At 40.7% G+C, this 15,502-nt stretch overlaps 1 protein-coding gene across 1 annotated transcript in view; it reads left to right on the top strand.

The window, feature by feature from the left end:
* Positions 1-15,502, top strand: part of LOC135222636 (nucleolar pre-ribosomal-associated protein 1-like) — a 307,212-nt gene that overhangs the window by 231,029 nt on the left and 60,681 nt on the right. The window contains exon 12 of the mRNA XM_064260767.1: positions 9,424-9,622. Within this exon, the coding sequence (XP_064116837.1) occupies positions 9,424-9,622 (199 nt within the window). The remainder of the gene's footprint in view (positions 1-9,423; positions 9,623-15,502) is intronic.

Genomic DNA, 15,502 nt, shown 5'->3' with positions numbered 1-15,502 from the left:
AGTGTTTGTGACACTTCACCTATGCACGTATGTGCGTCTGCCTTGCTCGTGCTCATAGGCGGCCATGTTCGAGGGTCATCTATTGGGAAAGTGCGTAGTGATGTCCCTAGTGTTGTGGTTGGTTCATCACAGGAGTTGGCGCTTGGTGAGTAAGGCACTTTAGATAAGCCTGCTCATTCTTCTCATCTTCGTTGCTGTAGCAGGAGGAGGGAGACACACGAGCTTTTGTCTTCCTTTACAGAAGCTGTAAATTTCATTTGCGGGTTCAACAATTTGGAGAGTAGGACTCAGGCTCAGTCATTTTTCACTCTTTCCTGCTTGAAAGCCTTGCTGGGAGCTACACAAGATCCCAAGTCATTGTTTCAACTTCCCTTGTCGGGGCATTTCCCGTCAGTCTTACATAAGGTAAACGTCTCTGTTTCAGATCGAGATGGATCGCTTCGCTCTAGGGGCTCTGCCAAGTCGCTTCCCCTGCCTCTCATGAGGCATAGGAAGTACTATGCCCCAAACTCTGCATACTTGTTGTCTTGTCATCATAACCCGGACGTCATTTGTCTGAAGCCGGGGCTGGCTTTGGAGTAGGTGTGGTCAGTGGCTCCGTCCTTGTCTCCGCAGGATGCCTCTTTGGAGTCTATGGCAGCCTCCATGTTGCAGACGGTTTCTTGGTTGGACTTCTAGTCGGCGGTCATTGCCAAGATAGCTTCTGACAGCTCCCCAGAGGGGTTGGTGAGTGCTTCCTCTCTTGCCAGTTTGTTGCAGTCTGGGGCAAGGCGTTCTCGTATCTTGCACACCTCAGTGTTAATTTATGGGCTAACCTTCTCCTTATTAGAAGAGACGCGGCTTTATCCAAGATGGAAAGATTGGTTGACCCTGAGTCCTTGCTGGCTTTGAGGAATGGGGATCTTTTGGAGTCTTAATTTCTGTTCGCTTGAACCAAACTCTTAGGATGCTATAGACCGGCGTCGGACTGACACGAAAGACAGGAAAGTGCACCAGGCTGTGTCTAAGTCAGTCTTGTCCTCAGAGATGTCCGGCTCCTCTTCCTCCCCCTGCCCAGCAGCAGTCACGAAGGTCATCGCCTGGTAGGCTGCCAAGGAGTTCGATTTTGGCAGAGCCTCCCCGTTCATCCCAGCCTAGGTCAGAGGACCAACGTCCCTTTTGCTCCTGTTCCTTTAAGTCGAGAAGGGTCCCCAGAGGTAAAGGGGGTCGTCAGTAGGTTTAGGCACCTCTCCCTCTCCTGTGCCAGGGGTTGGGGGCGGGGGTGCCTGGCGGGCCATTGGGCCAAGTGGTGGAGTTATGGGACGGAGAAGTGGGTAGTAGATGTCCTTTGGGGAGGGTATATACTGCCATTCAACTTCTCTCCCCCGCTCTCGGACAAGCCTCTGCTCAGGTAGGTGTATCCTCCAGATTCTCTGAAGTTCTTGGCTCTCCAGGAGGAAGTGCAGAAGATGCTGGACAAGGATGCAATAGGGGAAGTGGTGCGCCTGTCTCCTGGTTTTACAGTCACATCTTGGTATTCAAGGCATCAGGAGGTTGGAGGCCCATAATCGACCTATCCACCTTGAATCATTTCTTCAGGAAAACAAGGTTCAAGATGGAGACCCAGCATTCAGTGTTGGCAGCTGTAAGGGAAGGCAACTTCATGCTGTCAATAGATTTAAGGGAAGCATACTTCCAGATCCCTATTCATCCAACATTCAGGAAGTTCCTTCGCTTCTCTCTCGGAGACAAGGTCTTCTAGTTCAAAATCCTGTGTTTTGGGCTGACCACAGCCCCTTAAGTGTTCACAAGGGTCTTCTCTCTTGTCTCAAGTTGGGCCCATGCTCAGGGGATCCATTTGCTGAGGTACCTCGACGATTGGGCTGTCCTGGTGGGTTCCAGGGAGAAGCTGCTGCAGGACAGAGATCGTCTGCTTAGGTTTTGTCTGGAACTGGGAATCGTGGTGAACCAAGAGAAGTCAAGCCTCGTATCCAGTCAAAGGATTCTTTACCTGGGCATGGTCATCGATACAGCGGTTTCAAGAGTTTTCCCATTGGATCAGAGGTTGGAGAAGTTGCGAGTGGTGGCACGTGACTTCCTGTCAAAACCACATCAGTCAGCTCATCAGTGGCAGGTTCTTCAGGGAATTTTGTCTTCTCTGGAGAAGCTGGTCCCTTATGGGTGTCTTCATCTTCGTTCTCTACAATGGAGGCTGAGGGAATTCTGGTCTCCGGTGGGGGACTCACCCCTGTTAAGGATTCCTCTGTTTCTGGAAGTGAGAGAAGACCTTTGTTGGTGGTTGGACAACCGTAACCTCTTGAAGGGTGTTCCTCTGCGTTCTCTCCCCCCGGACATCCCTCTGTTTTCAGACACCTCCCTCGCAGTTTGGGGGCTCACTTACGCAGCCTCGTTGCCTCGGGCGTTTGGAGTTAGGAGGACAAACAGCAGCATGTCAACATCTTGGAGTTGAAGGCAGCCTTTCTGGGTCTGAAGGAGTTTCGGGAGAAAGTAGAGGGTCATTCTGTCGTTCTCATGTCGGACAACACTACGGTGGTCACTATGTGAACAAGCAGGGAGGCGGCCTGGTTTCACGTCAACTTCACGCCTTGACCATCGAGGTTCACCAGTGGGCGGTCAGCAATTTGGTAGAGCTCTCAGCCAGGTATATCCCAGGGAAATGGAATTTGGTCACAGACAAGCTCAGGCGTCGGGATCAGATCCTAGGCACCGTGGTCCCTTTCAGGTAGTAGCAGACAAGCTCTTCCAGGTTTGGGGGAGACCCATGCTGGACCTTTTGCGACCCAGTTCAACAGGAAACTGGAGATATTCTGTTCGGTGGTTCCAGATCCTCTAGCGTTAGGGGAGAACACAATCCAACATCCTTGGGATGGGACGACCTGGAGGTGTATGCCTTCCTTCTGTTTTGCTTGATCCATCAAGTCCTGAACAGGCTGATGAGTTCGCAGAGTCTCAGGATGACTTTGGTAGCCCCTCTGTGGCCTCAGGCAGAATGGTTTCCAGATCTGTCATTGCTGTTGGAGGTTCCGAGGGAAATTCCCCCTTGACGGCATCTCCTGTGTCAGCCGCATGTAGAAAGGTTCCACCAGTCAGTAGAATCCCTGTCTCTTCACAGTTAGAGGCTATTAGGTATCTTCTCCACGCGAGAGGCTTTTCTCAGAGGACAGCAGGGCATATGCCCAGCAGTCTCAAAAGGTAGACCTCTGCAGTTTACCAAGGTAAATGGGTGCTTTACTGTGATTGGTGTCATAAACAGGGTTTTTCTCCACTCGGAACCTGTATTGAGCACATAGACTTTTTGACTTTCCTCAGAGATGAAAAATGTTTGTCTGTTTCTGTCATTAGAGGCTATAGGGCAGCCCTTAGTCTAGTGTTACGTAAGGGGTTTGAGCAATCTAGTTCTCGCAGGGAGCTCAAGCCACTGACTTGGGATGTTTCCTTGGTCCTGAGAAGTTTCACTATGGCTCCATATGAGCCTTTTTGTCGTTCATCAGACAGGGACTTAACGCTCAAAACGGTGTTTCTCCTGGCCTTGGCATCTTTGAAGAGAGTGGGGGAGTTGCACGGTCTGAGGTATGATGTGAAGCACACCAGGTGTTGGGGGTCAGTGTCCTTCGAATTTATCCCGAAATTCGTGGCCAGGACCCAGAATCCCACGGTGCACGATGATAGGTTCACCTCCTTTTCCATTCCATCTCTGAGTGACTTTGTGGACGGTGATGCTCAAGAGCTTTTGTGTGTCCTGTCTGGCTTCATAGGCTTATTGTTAGCATGGGACGTACAAAGAAAGAGGTTTCGAAAAATACTATCTCTTTTTGGATACGGAAAGCCATCAGACATGCATACTAGTCTCTTGATGATTCTGCCGCCACGTCTGTGCTGGCTAAAGCGCTGGTACTTGGTTACGCCAGTCCACGTTCACTTCTTTCTATCTCAAGGATGTTGCCCACATATCTATGGACACGTTTTCCCTGGGTCCTGTGGTGGCTGCCCAGTAGATTGTGTAACTCATCATTGCCCTTAACAGGACACTTTTGTATCTTACCTAAGATGATTGCGTGGTTAAGAGAATGAGTAAGTTGGCTGGTCTCTTTCTTTCTCTTGTACCTTTCCTTCTTTCTTCGGGCAGGTTGAGGAATAGACACGGCATTCGCTGGACTGGTCTGTTACAGGTGAGTAAGGTAGTCATACTGATAGTTGGTCGCTTGGTATGCAAATAACCAACCCTCTATTTGGTAGCATGCTCCGCTTCTTGGCAAGGGGGATTAGGGAGTGATAACAAACCCTGGTGTGTTGGGTTGTTACTAGACAGTCAAAGTTTCTCTTTAGGTCCCTATACAAAGATTCTCCCATATATCATTGTATGTCACTCAGTGTCTGAGTGGTTGGATATCAATGTATGTAGCTTTTCACGGGCTTCAATCCCTCTCCAAAAGTTATTTCTTCGGGAGCTGGACTGGTGGGTAGGCCCCCAGCCGGTTTAGGATTTCTTTACCTCCCTCCAAATATAAGTCTATCCTACTGTTAAGACCGAATTTTTGTTTGCATATGAACAAATGACAAATTTTCTAAGACAATTTGTATTATAGCTACAACCTGAGGTCCTAACATAGTACTGACCACCTCTAGCCGCCCCTCTGTCTGCCTAAGACAGCCTGAGTTGGGAAAGACTGAATGCTGTGGCGTGTGTGCGTGGTCCTTGACCACTTCTCACCCAATATATGTACACGTTGCCAGATCTCACAAGGTTCCTTGCTTTCATTTGCGATTTAACCGGATCCAGCTAGGCGTTAGAAATTATCCTATTGTTAAGACCTCAGGTTTGTAGCTATGATAAATACAAATTGTCTAAAAAAATTTGTCATGTTAACACTGTATATTAGAGTAGCATGAGTAAAATTAAAATCTATCTCTGAATTCTGTATCTTTTTGTAAAACAGTCAAGGTATACTCTGTCCAATTTGATTACAGGCAGTCCGGTTTACGACGGCTTCGGCTTATGATGTTCCAGGGTTATGACACTTTTCAATCATATTCGCCAGAAATTATTTTCAGGTTTGCAATGCATGTTTCAGGGTTATGCCGGCATTCTGACAGAAATGTCTCCAAAAAGGCAAAATAATCAATATTTGAAGTTTTTTTTATGAAAAATGCATTAATAAAGCAGTTTACATAGTTCTTAATACACCCAAAGGATTAAAAGTAAGGTTTTCTTAGGATTTTTAATGATTTTCGACGATGTTCCGGCTTACGACAATTTTTGGCTTATGACACATCTCAAGAATGGAACCCCTGTTATAAACCGCAGACTGCCTGTATAGTATTCTTATAGATGAATCTATGCTCTGTCAGCAACCAACAGAGAAGTTCCAAAAGGCTTACTATTCCTTTTCATCCATTGGTTTACTTTCCTGCCTAAGTAAAATTTTTTGTATTTTTATGAGTTTATTAAGTGTTATATTTTAAAATTTTTCAGATTACTGTACAATATGTACTTCACTTGCTCATGCACATCCAGGCAGCTATTTAGATGGTTGTCAGCTGGCAGTCTGTGCAAACCGTACTATTCCAAAATAATCTTGACGCAAAGGATATGTAAATTAATTGTTATGGAAAATAGCTGAACCAGACCAGTCAAATTTTTTGGTTTAAATGGCATGAGTGACAAAATTGGAATGAGATGAGTAGTGAATTTAGAAGGAAATTCAGCTGTTGCTAAAGGAAAACCACAATCACTGTACAAGGCTTATTGTAAGCAGCACTTCAGTGCATGGTTTTATGTATAAAACTACGTACTTGTATGTTGCACCATAAAATTATAAATATTAACCCTTAAAAGCCTATTGGACGTATTTTATGTCGATGAAAATTGTCTGTCATGTGCTTAATTGACGTAAAATATGTCGACTCAAAAAAGTTTTTTTTTAATATTCTCGGAAAAATAGTTTTAGACCTACTTGGCAAAAATTTTGAATCACGCGCCTTGAGGGATGCTAAGAGTTCATGGATCAAGCTGTTGTTTTGTTTACAAGCGTTACCCAGGCGCGCATGTGCGAATTTCTTTCTTCTCACACTAAAAAGCATCAGCGACACATCTCAGAAATTATTTCGTCACTTTGTCATAATTTTTGCACCATTTTATATTAGCCGTTACATAGAGTTTTATACGTATATGAAAATGTGCACAATTTCATGTAGAATACAACAAAAAACAACCCATGGTTGTAGCTTTTATCAGTTTTGAAATATTTTCATATAAATCACGATAAGTGCCAAAATTTCAACCTTTGGTCAACTTTGACTTGACCGAAATGGTCGAAAAATGCAATTGTAAGCTAAAACTCTTACATTCTAGTAATATTCAATCATTTACCTTCATTTTGCAACAAATTGGAAGTTTCTAGCACAATATTTTGATTTATGGTGAATTTTTTAGAAAAACTTTTTCCATATGTTTGCTCGGTAACTCTGCCGAAAAATTCAGAAAGTCTTTCGTCAGATTGTCGTAATGTTTGCACCATTTTATATTAGCTCTTACATAAAGTTTTACATATGAAAATGTGTGCAATTTCATGTAGTATATAACATAAAACAACCCATGGTTGTAGCTTTTATCAGTTTTGAAATATTTTCATATAAATAATGATGTAACAAAAATTCAACCATCGGTCAACTTTGACTCGACCGAAAACTCTTACATTTTAGTAATATGCAATCATTTACCTTCATTTTGCAACAAATTAGAAGTCTCTAGCACAATATTTCGATTTATGGCGAATTTAAAAAAAAAAAAATTTTTCCTTACGTCCGTGCGGTAACTGCTAAAAAAATCAGAAATTTTTTCGTCAGTTTGCCTTGTTTGTCGTAATGTTTGCACTGGACACGGTTAATGGCGATCTGGTTTTATGATGGTTGTCTAGTGCCATAACACTCCGAATTCCAGTTATCAGCGCCTTAAGGCACTGATAATAGAGTTATGGCCCCATAACATACATAACAGTGGCACAGTTAACATGTTATCAACGCCATATACCCTTAAATGTCAATTGGACGTATTAAACGTTGACGAAAATTGTCTGTTGGGTAAAATACGTAGACTCAAAAAAGTTTTTTTAATATTCTCTGAAAAATAGTTATGGACCTACTTGGCAAAAATTTTGAATCACTTGCCTTGAGGGATGCTAAGAGTTTACAGATCAAGCTGTTGTTTTGTTTAAAAGCATTACCTAGGCCCGCATGCGCGAATTTCTTTCTTCTCACACTAAAAAGCATCAGCGACACATCTCAAAAATTATTTCATCACTTTGACATAATCTTTGCACCATTTTATATTAGCCGTTACATAGAGTTTTTCATATGAAAATGTGTGCAATTTCATGTAGAATACAACAAAAAACAACCCATGGTTGTAGCTTTTATAAGTTTTGAAATATTTTCATATTAATAACGATGTGCCAAAATTTCTACCTTTGGTCAATTTTGACTACCAAAATGGTCGAAAAACGCAATTGTAACTAAAACTCTTACATTCTAGTAATATTCAATCATTTACCTTCATTTTGCAATAAATTAGAAGTCTCTAGCACAATCTTTCGATTCATGGTGAATTTTTGAAAAAACTTTTTCCTTGTGTCCGCGCTGTAACTGCCAAAAAATCAGAAATTCTTTCATCCGATTGTCGTAATGTTTGCACTGTTTTATATCAGCCATTACATAAAGTTTTATATATGAAAATGTGCGTAATTTTATGTAGAATACAACTAAAAACAACCCATGGTTGTAGCTTTTATCAGTTTTGAATTATTTTCATATAAATAACGATGTGCCAAAATATCAACCTTCGGTCAACTTTAACTCAACTGAAATGGTCGAAAAACGCAATCATTTTCTTTCATTTTGCAATAAATTGGAAGTCTCTAGCATAATATTTTAATTTATGGTGAATTTTTGAAGAAAAAAAAACTTTTTCCTTACATCCGCACGGTAACTGCCGAAAAAATCAGAAATTCTCTCGTCCGATTGTCGTAATGTTTGCACCGTTTTATATTAGCCGTTACATAAAGTTTTATATATGAAAATGTGCACAATTTCATGTAGAATACAACTAAAAACAACCCATGGTTGTAGCTTTTGTCTGTTTTCAAATATTTTCATATAATTAATGATAAGTGCCAAATTTCAACCTTCAGTCAACTTTGACTCAACCGAAATGGTAGAAAAACGCAGTTGTAAGCTAAAACTCTTACATTCTAGTAATATTCAATCATTTACCTTCATTTTGCAACAAATTGGAAGTCTCTAGCACAATATTTTAATTTATGGTGAATTTTTGAAAAAAAAAACTTTTTCCTTATATCCGCACGGTAACTCTTCTAAAAAAATCATAAATTCTTTTGTCTGATTGTCGTAATGTTTGCACCGTTTTATATTAGCCGTTACATAAAGTTTTATATATGAAAATGTGCACAATTTCATGTAGAATACAACTGAAAACAACCCATGGTTGTAGCTTTTGTCTGTTTTCAAATATTTTCATATAATTAACGATAAGTGCCAAAATTTCAACCTTCAGTCAACTTTGACTCAACCGAAATGGTAGAAAAATGCAGTTGTAAGCTAAAACTCTTACATTCTAGTAATATTCAATCATTTACCTTCATTTTGCAACAAATTGGAAGTCTAGCACAATATTTTGATTTATGGTGAATTTTTTAAAAAACTTTTTCCTTATATCCGCACGGTAACTCTTCTAAAAAAAATCATAAATTCTTTTGTCTGATTGTCGTAATGTTTGCACCGTTTTATATTAGCCGTTACATAAAGTTTTATATATGAAAATGTGTGCAATTTCATGTAGAATACAACAAAAAAATAACTCATGGTTGTAGCTTTTATCAGTTTTGACATATTTTCATATAAGTCACGATATATAGAAAAAATTCGACCTTCGGTCAACTTTAACAGGTCGGCGTTTAAGGGTTAATTACAGGCAGTCCCTGGTTATCAGCAGACTTGGTTAATGGCGATCTGGTTTTATGATGCTTCTCTAGCGCCATAGCACTCTGAATTCCGGTTATCAGCGCCATAAGGCACTGATAATAGAGTTATGGCCCCATAACATCCATAAAAGAGGCACCGTTAACAGGTTATCAACACCATTAACCGGATATCAGCACCATGAATCAGTTTCAGTTATTGGTGGTTTACACTTATCAGCACCCCGCCAAGAACAGAACACCCGCCGACAATCAACGAGTGCCTGTGTAGATATTTTATTTTTTATTTTTCCCATAGCATTACTAGTATTTTCTTCATAACAATTTGTTATTTTGTGGGATGTTGATTCATTTAACATCCCACAGTTTGTATGTCTGTCATGTTGATTTCACATAGTTATATGTATCAGTAATGAAACTTTGATTTCAGGCATGTCCGATTCAAGTTACCATGGCAGTGGGTTATCACAATTGTCGTTAGTTCTTTTGATGGGAAAGAGCTTCGTCTGCCTTCTGTGGTTTTGCATTTCTTACTTCTTGCTACTCGATTACTCTCCTGCCCCCAAGACCCCATGTATTTCATCATCCTGAAGTCTATTTTCATCAGACCTACTCTGGACCTCGTTAGGGTAAGTAAACCGATAGGTGTATGCCACATTCATAGTTCAGTATTTATTGAGGTACTTTCTGGTGATTTTGTTTATTGAGCAATTTTGTGTTCATGTAAGTTTATATATTTTTATGTGTACTGTTACCCATATAACTGGTGAAAGAATATATTGTAATTTGTGATGTAATATTGAAGTAGGTACAGTATGTATTCTCTGTAGGAAGAGGTTCCTGTCCTCCCAGCTCTGAGTCTTTCAAAGTTGACATGATCAAGGACATTGGCTTTTGGTGCTGCTTGTTACCTGAGACTGTGCTTTTATCTTATCTCCATGATCATTTTGCATAATGTATTTTGTTTTTTAATAATAGTTGATTATGATGTTTTCTCAAAAGATTGTGGGTATTAACACTGGTTGTTTATTTACAGCAACTGCTTACCTGGTAATATTATAAGCATTGTAGGTACAGTACATTCTCAGTTATTAGTGATATTCATCACTACCCTCAAATTGCAGATTAACATGAAAAATCTCAATGAAGCCAAGATAGTAAAATAGTGCAATGTACTGTACCTTCTTTTTATGCAGTTCACACACATACCCAGGATATGTAAATGAGTTTACAAATGTTAGATAGAACACAAAAGAAATACGTACAAGTATTCTCCGAAAAATCATATCTCTAATATAGCCTAGCCTACACTAGCGTAATCAATACCATCTTTACATATAGGGTAGCTTATACTTTATACATAGTATATGGTATAGTAATTATTGATTTTAGCTAATTCTCTAGGTTCAGTGCTTATTGGCTTATGATAATTCAGAATATCTAGTTGTCGACTTACGACCTATGCAAGTTACAACTGATCGACTTTACGACCACCCACAACTAAAATGACTGGGAAACGACGTGAGCAAGAAAGTGGTGTCCAGCTGAACGTACAACAGTTTTTTCCCAGCTCCCGCCTCTCCACACATGCAGCTCACTTTTCGAGCTACTAATGATTATTATCGTGCATTGGCAACAAGGATATAACTCCAGTAAAATATATACTAATATAACAGTAAGGTTTGTACTAAGATGAAATGAAGTGAAAATAGCGAACGGAATTACGTAATATTTTTACACAATAAACATGCCCGCAACGCAATCTGTTAAAAAAAAAATACTTTAGTTCATGAGACGTATTACATTCATATTTTGACTTAAAAACACATCGTATAATGACAAATTACCTTGTCTCATATAAAGTGTATAGATATTTTGACTTAAAAACACATCGTATAATGACAAATTACCTTATCTCATATAAAGTGTCTAGATATTTTGCGCTAACTAGAAGCAAGGCAATTCGCTCCGAATTGAGTTAAATACAACAAAATAAATTCGAATTCTCCATCAGCTGATTTCCAAACCAAAACATTGACCGCTTTGTTAGTATTTTATGATACAATAATATGAGAACACATACAATATTATTGGATACAGTAATGTATAACTTTTTAAAAGATTCACGGAAAAGATGCATATTCATTGTGTTTTTATTTCTTAAATATTCGTAGCCGTCAGTAGCCTGACATCGCTTAGATAGGTATGTCGAGGTCGGTCCGAATCTGATTCCTGTTTCGTTTACAATTTTTTTTTCTACTGATGTATCATAGTCAGAATGCATTGAACCTCCAAAATTGGTTTACGTATATTAATAAATTACTAAATTATATTGTATATGTAGTATACAGTAGTATACTGTAGGCTAGGCTACTGTATTTGTATTATATACAATATACTGTGTACCATGATAACATCATCATCGTATACGCGAGGCTAACTTGTTAAATGTTGTTCAATTTCAATTTGTACTGAATTATCATAAGCCAATGTGCATTGAACCTAGAGAATTAGCTGAATTAATAATTACTATGCCATATATGTATAAAGTATGCTGTGTAGTGTAGGCTAGGCTACCCTATGTGGTACTGATTGCCCTGTGTAGGCTAGGCTAGTATAATATTCTTACGGTAAATTAACATGGGCCGATTTATGTCCAAATCGATTTACAACAGGTTGGTCGTAACCAATTGTGGTCGTAAGTTGACAACTACCTGTACAAAGAGAAATTTAATAACATTAACAAGAGTTAGCCTAGCGCATACTATGGTACATCACATACATAGGAATACAGTAGCCTAGCCTACATCATACTCTATAGTACATGTACGGTACAGTAGCCCGAGAAGAGCTATTGTTAGGCTCAGAGGTCTGGATAAACTAATCCTATACAGTAATATACGGTATAGTAATTTATTGATATAAGCCAATTCTGTAGGTTGTGCATTCTCACTATGATACATAGTAGAAAAAATAAAATAAGACATGAAATGGGAATCAGATTTGATCCGACATCATCATGATTGAGCGATGTCAGGCTGCTGATGGCTATGTATAATTTATAAAATAAAAATTAACGAATATGCATCTTTTTCGTGAATCTTTTAAAAAGTTATACGTACATTACTTCACTGTATTCAATAATATTGTATGTATTCTCATATTTCTATTATAAAATGCTAACATAACAGTCAATGTTTTGGTTTGGAAATCAGCTGATGGCAAATTGGCCTGTGTTGCCCAGTGAAAGTACCTTATGACACTCATTTCAAGGTATAAATAATTGCTAAATATACCAGAGAAATAAAGCTATATGGAAATGCCAGAGTTACTACCTCTGGATCGATCACCTTCATAGGTGTCGGTATAAAAACGGAACGAGTGGATGCCACTACCACAGACCTCCAGCCAAAGAGTCTCTCCTCTCTCAAAACCCCCAACCAGAGAGGAGCCGTTCCAACGATCCCCCTCCGCTCGTCCCCACTTCTGCCAAGAACTGCATTCCTTCATAGCACTCGCTGTCACGAAGGTGTGTTTTGATAGTGATAATTAGCTTTTGTGATTTTGGTTTTATCATGTCTTCTGATCATCAGGAAACATCTTCATCTAAGTTGAGTATTATTTTTCTGACTTTGTACGTGTTCGGACAACGGTGCATTTTACGTGGTATTGTTTATTATAATATCAACTGAGAGCCGAGCGTTTCGTCTCTCGCGCGGCCATTTAAATGCATTGTTGTTCGCGTATTCAGTCGCCTCAACTTTTTTTATTACGATAAATCATTATCCTTTATGCTTATCACAGTATATGTTACTGTTATCGTGGAATTTTACCATTTCGCTCCTGATGGGTTCCGATAGGTTGTTTAATAAAATTTATCAATTTTAATTATAACCTATTAGAGGGTTTCCCTCTCTCTCTCTTTTTATAGAAGGCCTTCAGGAGCAATGTGGTTCTCTCACAAATGCAATAAATTTTCTTTTTACTACATGCGCGAATATTGTGTTGAAACGACCTAGACTAGCCTAGTGTTACACATTTTACTTGAGAAATGATAATTCTCATTATTTCACCGTGTTCATACATTTTATGTAGATGAATTTATTGTTATTTAGTTTATGTTATAATATTGATGATGTTGGGAGTCCTACACGAATATTATCTATTCTTGGCCGCTTATTACCATTCCTAGCCTACCTGACCAAAATCTAGGTTAGATTTTGGAAATTAGGCTGGGCAGTAAAGAGTTTTTTCTCTACCTTAGTTGGTTTTAGTTCTGGCGATCCTGACCAGACTATTAAATTAGTTTTGGAACGTGATCCTTTACTAGAGAATTCTCTCTTGTCACAGAATGTAGGTGCTAGATCCATCTTTCCTGACCAGGTCGATATATTCTATTTTGGAGGGTTAGTTTAGGTTCTGAGTTCCCTCTTTCGCGACGTTCTATTAAGTGCTGTCCTAAGCCACCCAACCAGATCGGTATATCTGATTTTGGAGGGTTATGCTGGGTTAATAGATGGATTATTTTTTCGTCGGTACTTCCAATAATTCCTGTTTCAATATTTTAGTCAGTATAGCCTTGGCTAATTCCTCCTTTAGGGTGTCAGTTGGCCTGCTGTCTTCTGCCCCCTTTAGTTGTAGGTTTTCCCACGGCTTCTCGGAAGGTGTTAATCACCTGACCGGTCGCTGTTGCTAGGCGATTACTAATTACCCTTCCCCCTTCGTGCTCTTCCTTCCGGCCTGGACTTGTTCCGGTGGTGTTTCGTTAGCTCGCTGTGCTAGTAACCATTACGGGGAACAGCAGCTTGAGCGTTGAGCACCATCCCGGGGGTTTAGTCGGAGGAGGTTAAGGAGTTGTAGTTAACTTAATTTTGTTAGTACCACCTTGTACCCTTCCCCCTCCGTGCTCTTCCCTTATGGCCGGTTTGTTTCCAGTGGTGTTTCGTTAGCTCGCTGTTCTAGTAACCCTTCTGGGGAACAACAGCTGGAGCGTTGAGCACTATTCCCGGGGGATCAGTTGGAGGAGCTTAAGGAATAGTTTTTATAATCTCTGTGGGTACTTCCCCGGCTCTGTGTTTCCTGGTCGAAGTATGATCTATCATTACTCTCGCCAGGAGGAGATGTGCTCTCTCCTCTATCCCAATGCTAGGATTTTGGCAGCAGTATCTAGGGAACTTGTGGCTCCTATCATCGAGAGGATCCGCCTAGAGACCCAGATCCCCCTTGATGAGGGTCTATGTGAGGAAGTGACCGGAGAGGTAGCAGACATTAGCCTACACCGAGAACCGAGCCATCGACTCGCAGGAAGAAGGTAGGGAGGTAAGTGAGGCAGGTGGTATTAGCTCTAAAGTTAATTTGTTTAGTCCATCTTCTTCTTCATCTTCCTTCCAGGGCTTCTCGAAGTCCAGGATCCTTGGAGATAGGTCTGGTTCTGAAATCCCCAAGGTGAAAACTTTAACAAAGAAGTCCCTGCAGAAGGCTGCCAGACAAACTAAGCCTTCTCCAGTGGACTCCGCCAGGTCATCATTGGCTTCCAAGCCTTTGACTGCCCCGGCGAAAGCTACTCCCCCACAGAAGGGGTCGAGAGCTAGAGGTCCTAATACCAGACCATTGGAATCCGGTTTTAACCCTGATGCCTTTGCAAATCTCCTCATGGAGAAGATGGGCAGCATGGTAGACTCAAGGTTTCAATCGATGTTGTCTCAGCTCGCTTCGGGCTTAGAGACATCAGGACAATCTATCTTGTCTCTTGCTCAGAGACTACAGACTCAGGAGAGTTTGCTGGCCGGACTTATTCAGTCCGGAGGCACACAGCAATCCTTCGATGTACCAGATGCGTCTAAGCTCCTGCCATTTGAGGATAACAACCCATGGCGGTTGGCTCTGCAAGCTCCTTTCTCTGAGGGCATGCTGACAATTGAAGGATGCAGTACCCGTCCGGTGGAAGATTATGAATTCTTCCTGGAGGGTCTCCAATTTCCCTTCCCGGCCTATGTTCGTTTAGCTGAAGAAGCCTTTGTGAGAGTAGACAAAGTCCCCAAGGAGACGGTGATCTAACCTAGGGACCAGGCACAGTCGGCATGTGTCCGCACTCTTTCAGAATGGGAGTGCATTAACATGAAGATGACACCAAATAAAGGTTGTTATACCATGTTCGTGGTAGGGGATAACATCCCGACCCCTTGTACTTCCAAGATTGCAGAATTAACTCTGCAGGCTGGAATAGAGGATAAGCCAATGCCTCAACTTAGAGACACAGAACCTACCTCTTTGCTCTTTCCCGGAGATCTGGATTGCTGGGTAGGCTCTCCGGAAACTTTCACAGTGGGCAAACTCGACCCAGAGTGTGCTTCCACACAATTTAGTGAAAGGCTTCCCAGAATTCCAGATGCCTTAGTAAAGGCAGAATTCGAGGCTAAATGTAGGCTAAGTAGGTCAATCAATTCCGTTACCACGGCGGAATTGATGGCTTCAGTTTACTCTGAGGAACCTTTATTCCGGGTCCTAAC

Source organism: Macrobrachium nipponense, chromosome 8, assembly GCF_015104395.2.
Source record: "Macrobrachium nipponense isolate FS-2020 chromosome 8, ASM1510439v2, whole genome shotgun sequence".
Classification (NCBI taxonomy): Eukaryota; Metazoa; Arthropoda; class Malacostraca; order Decapoda; family Palaemonidae; genus Macrobrachium; species Macrobrachium nipponense.
The sequence above is the reverse complement of the archived record's forward strand: the minus strand, read 5'-3'. Positions and strand labels throughout refer to the sequence as shown.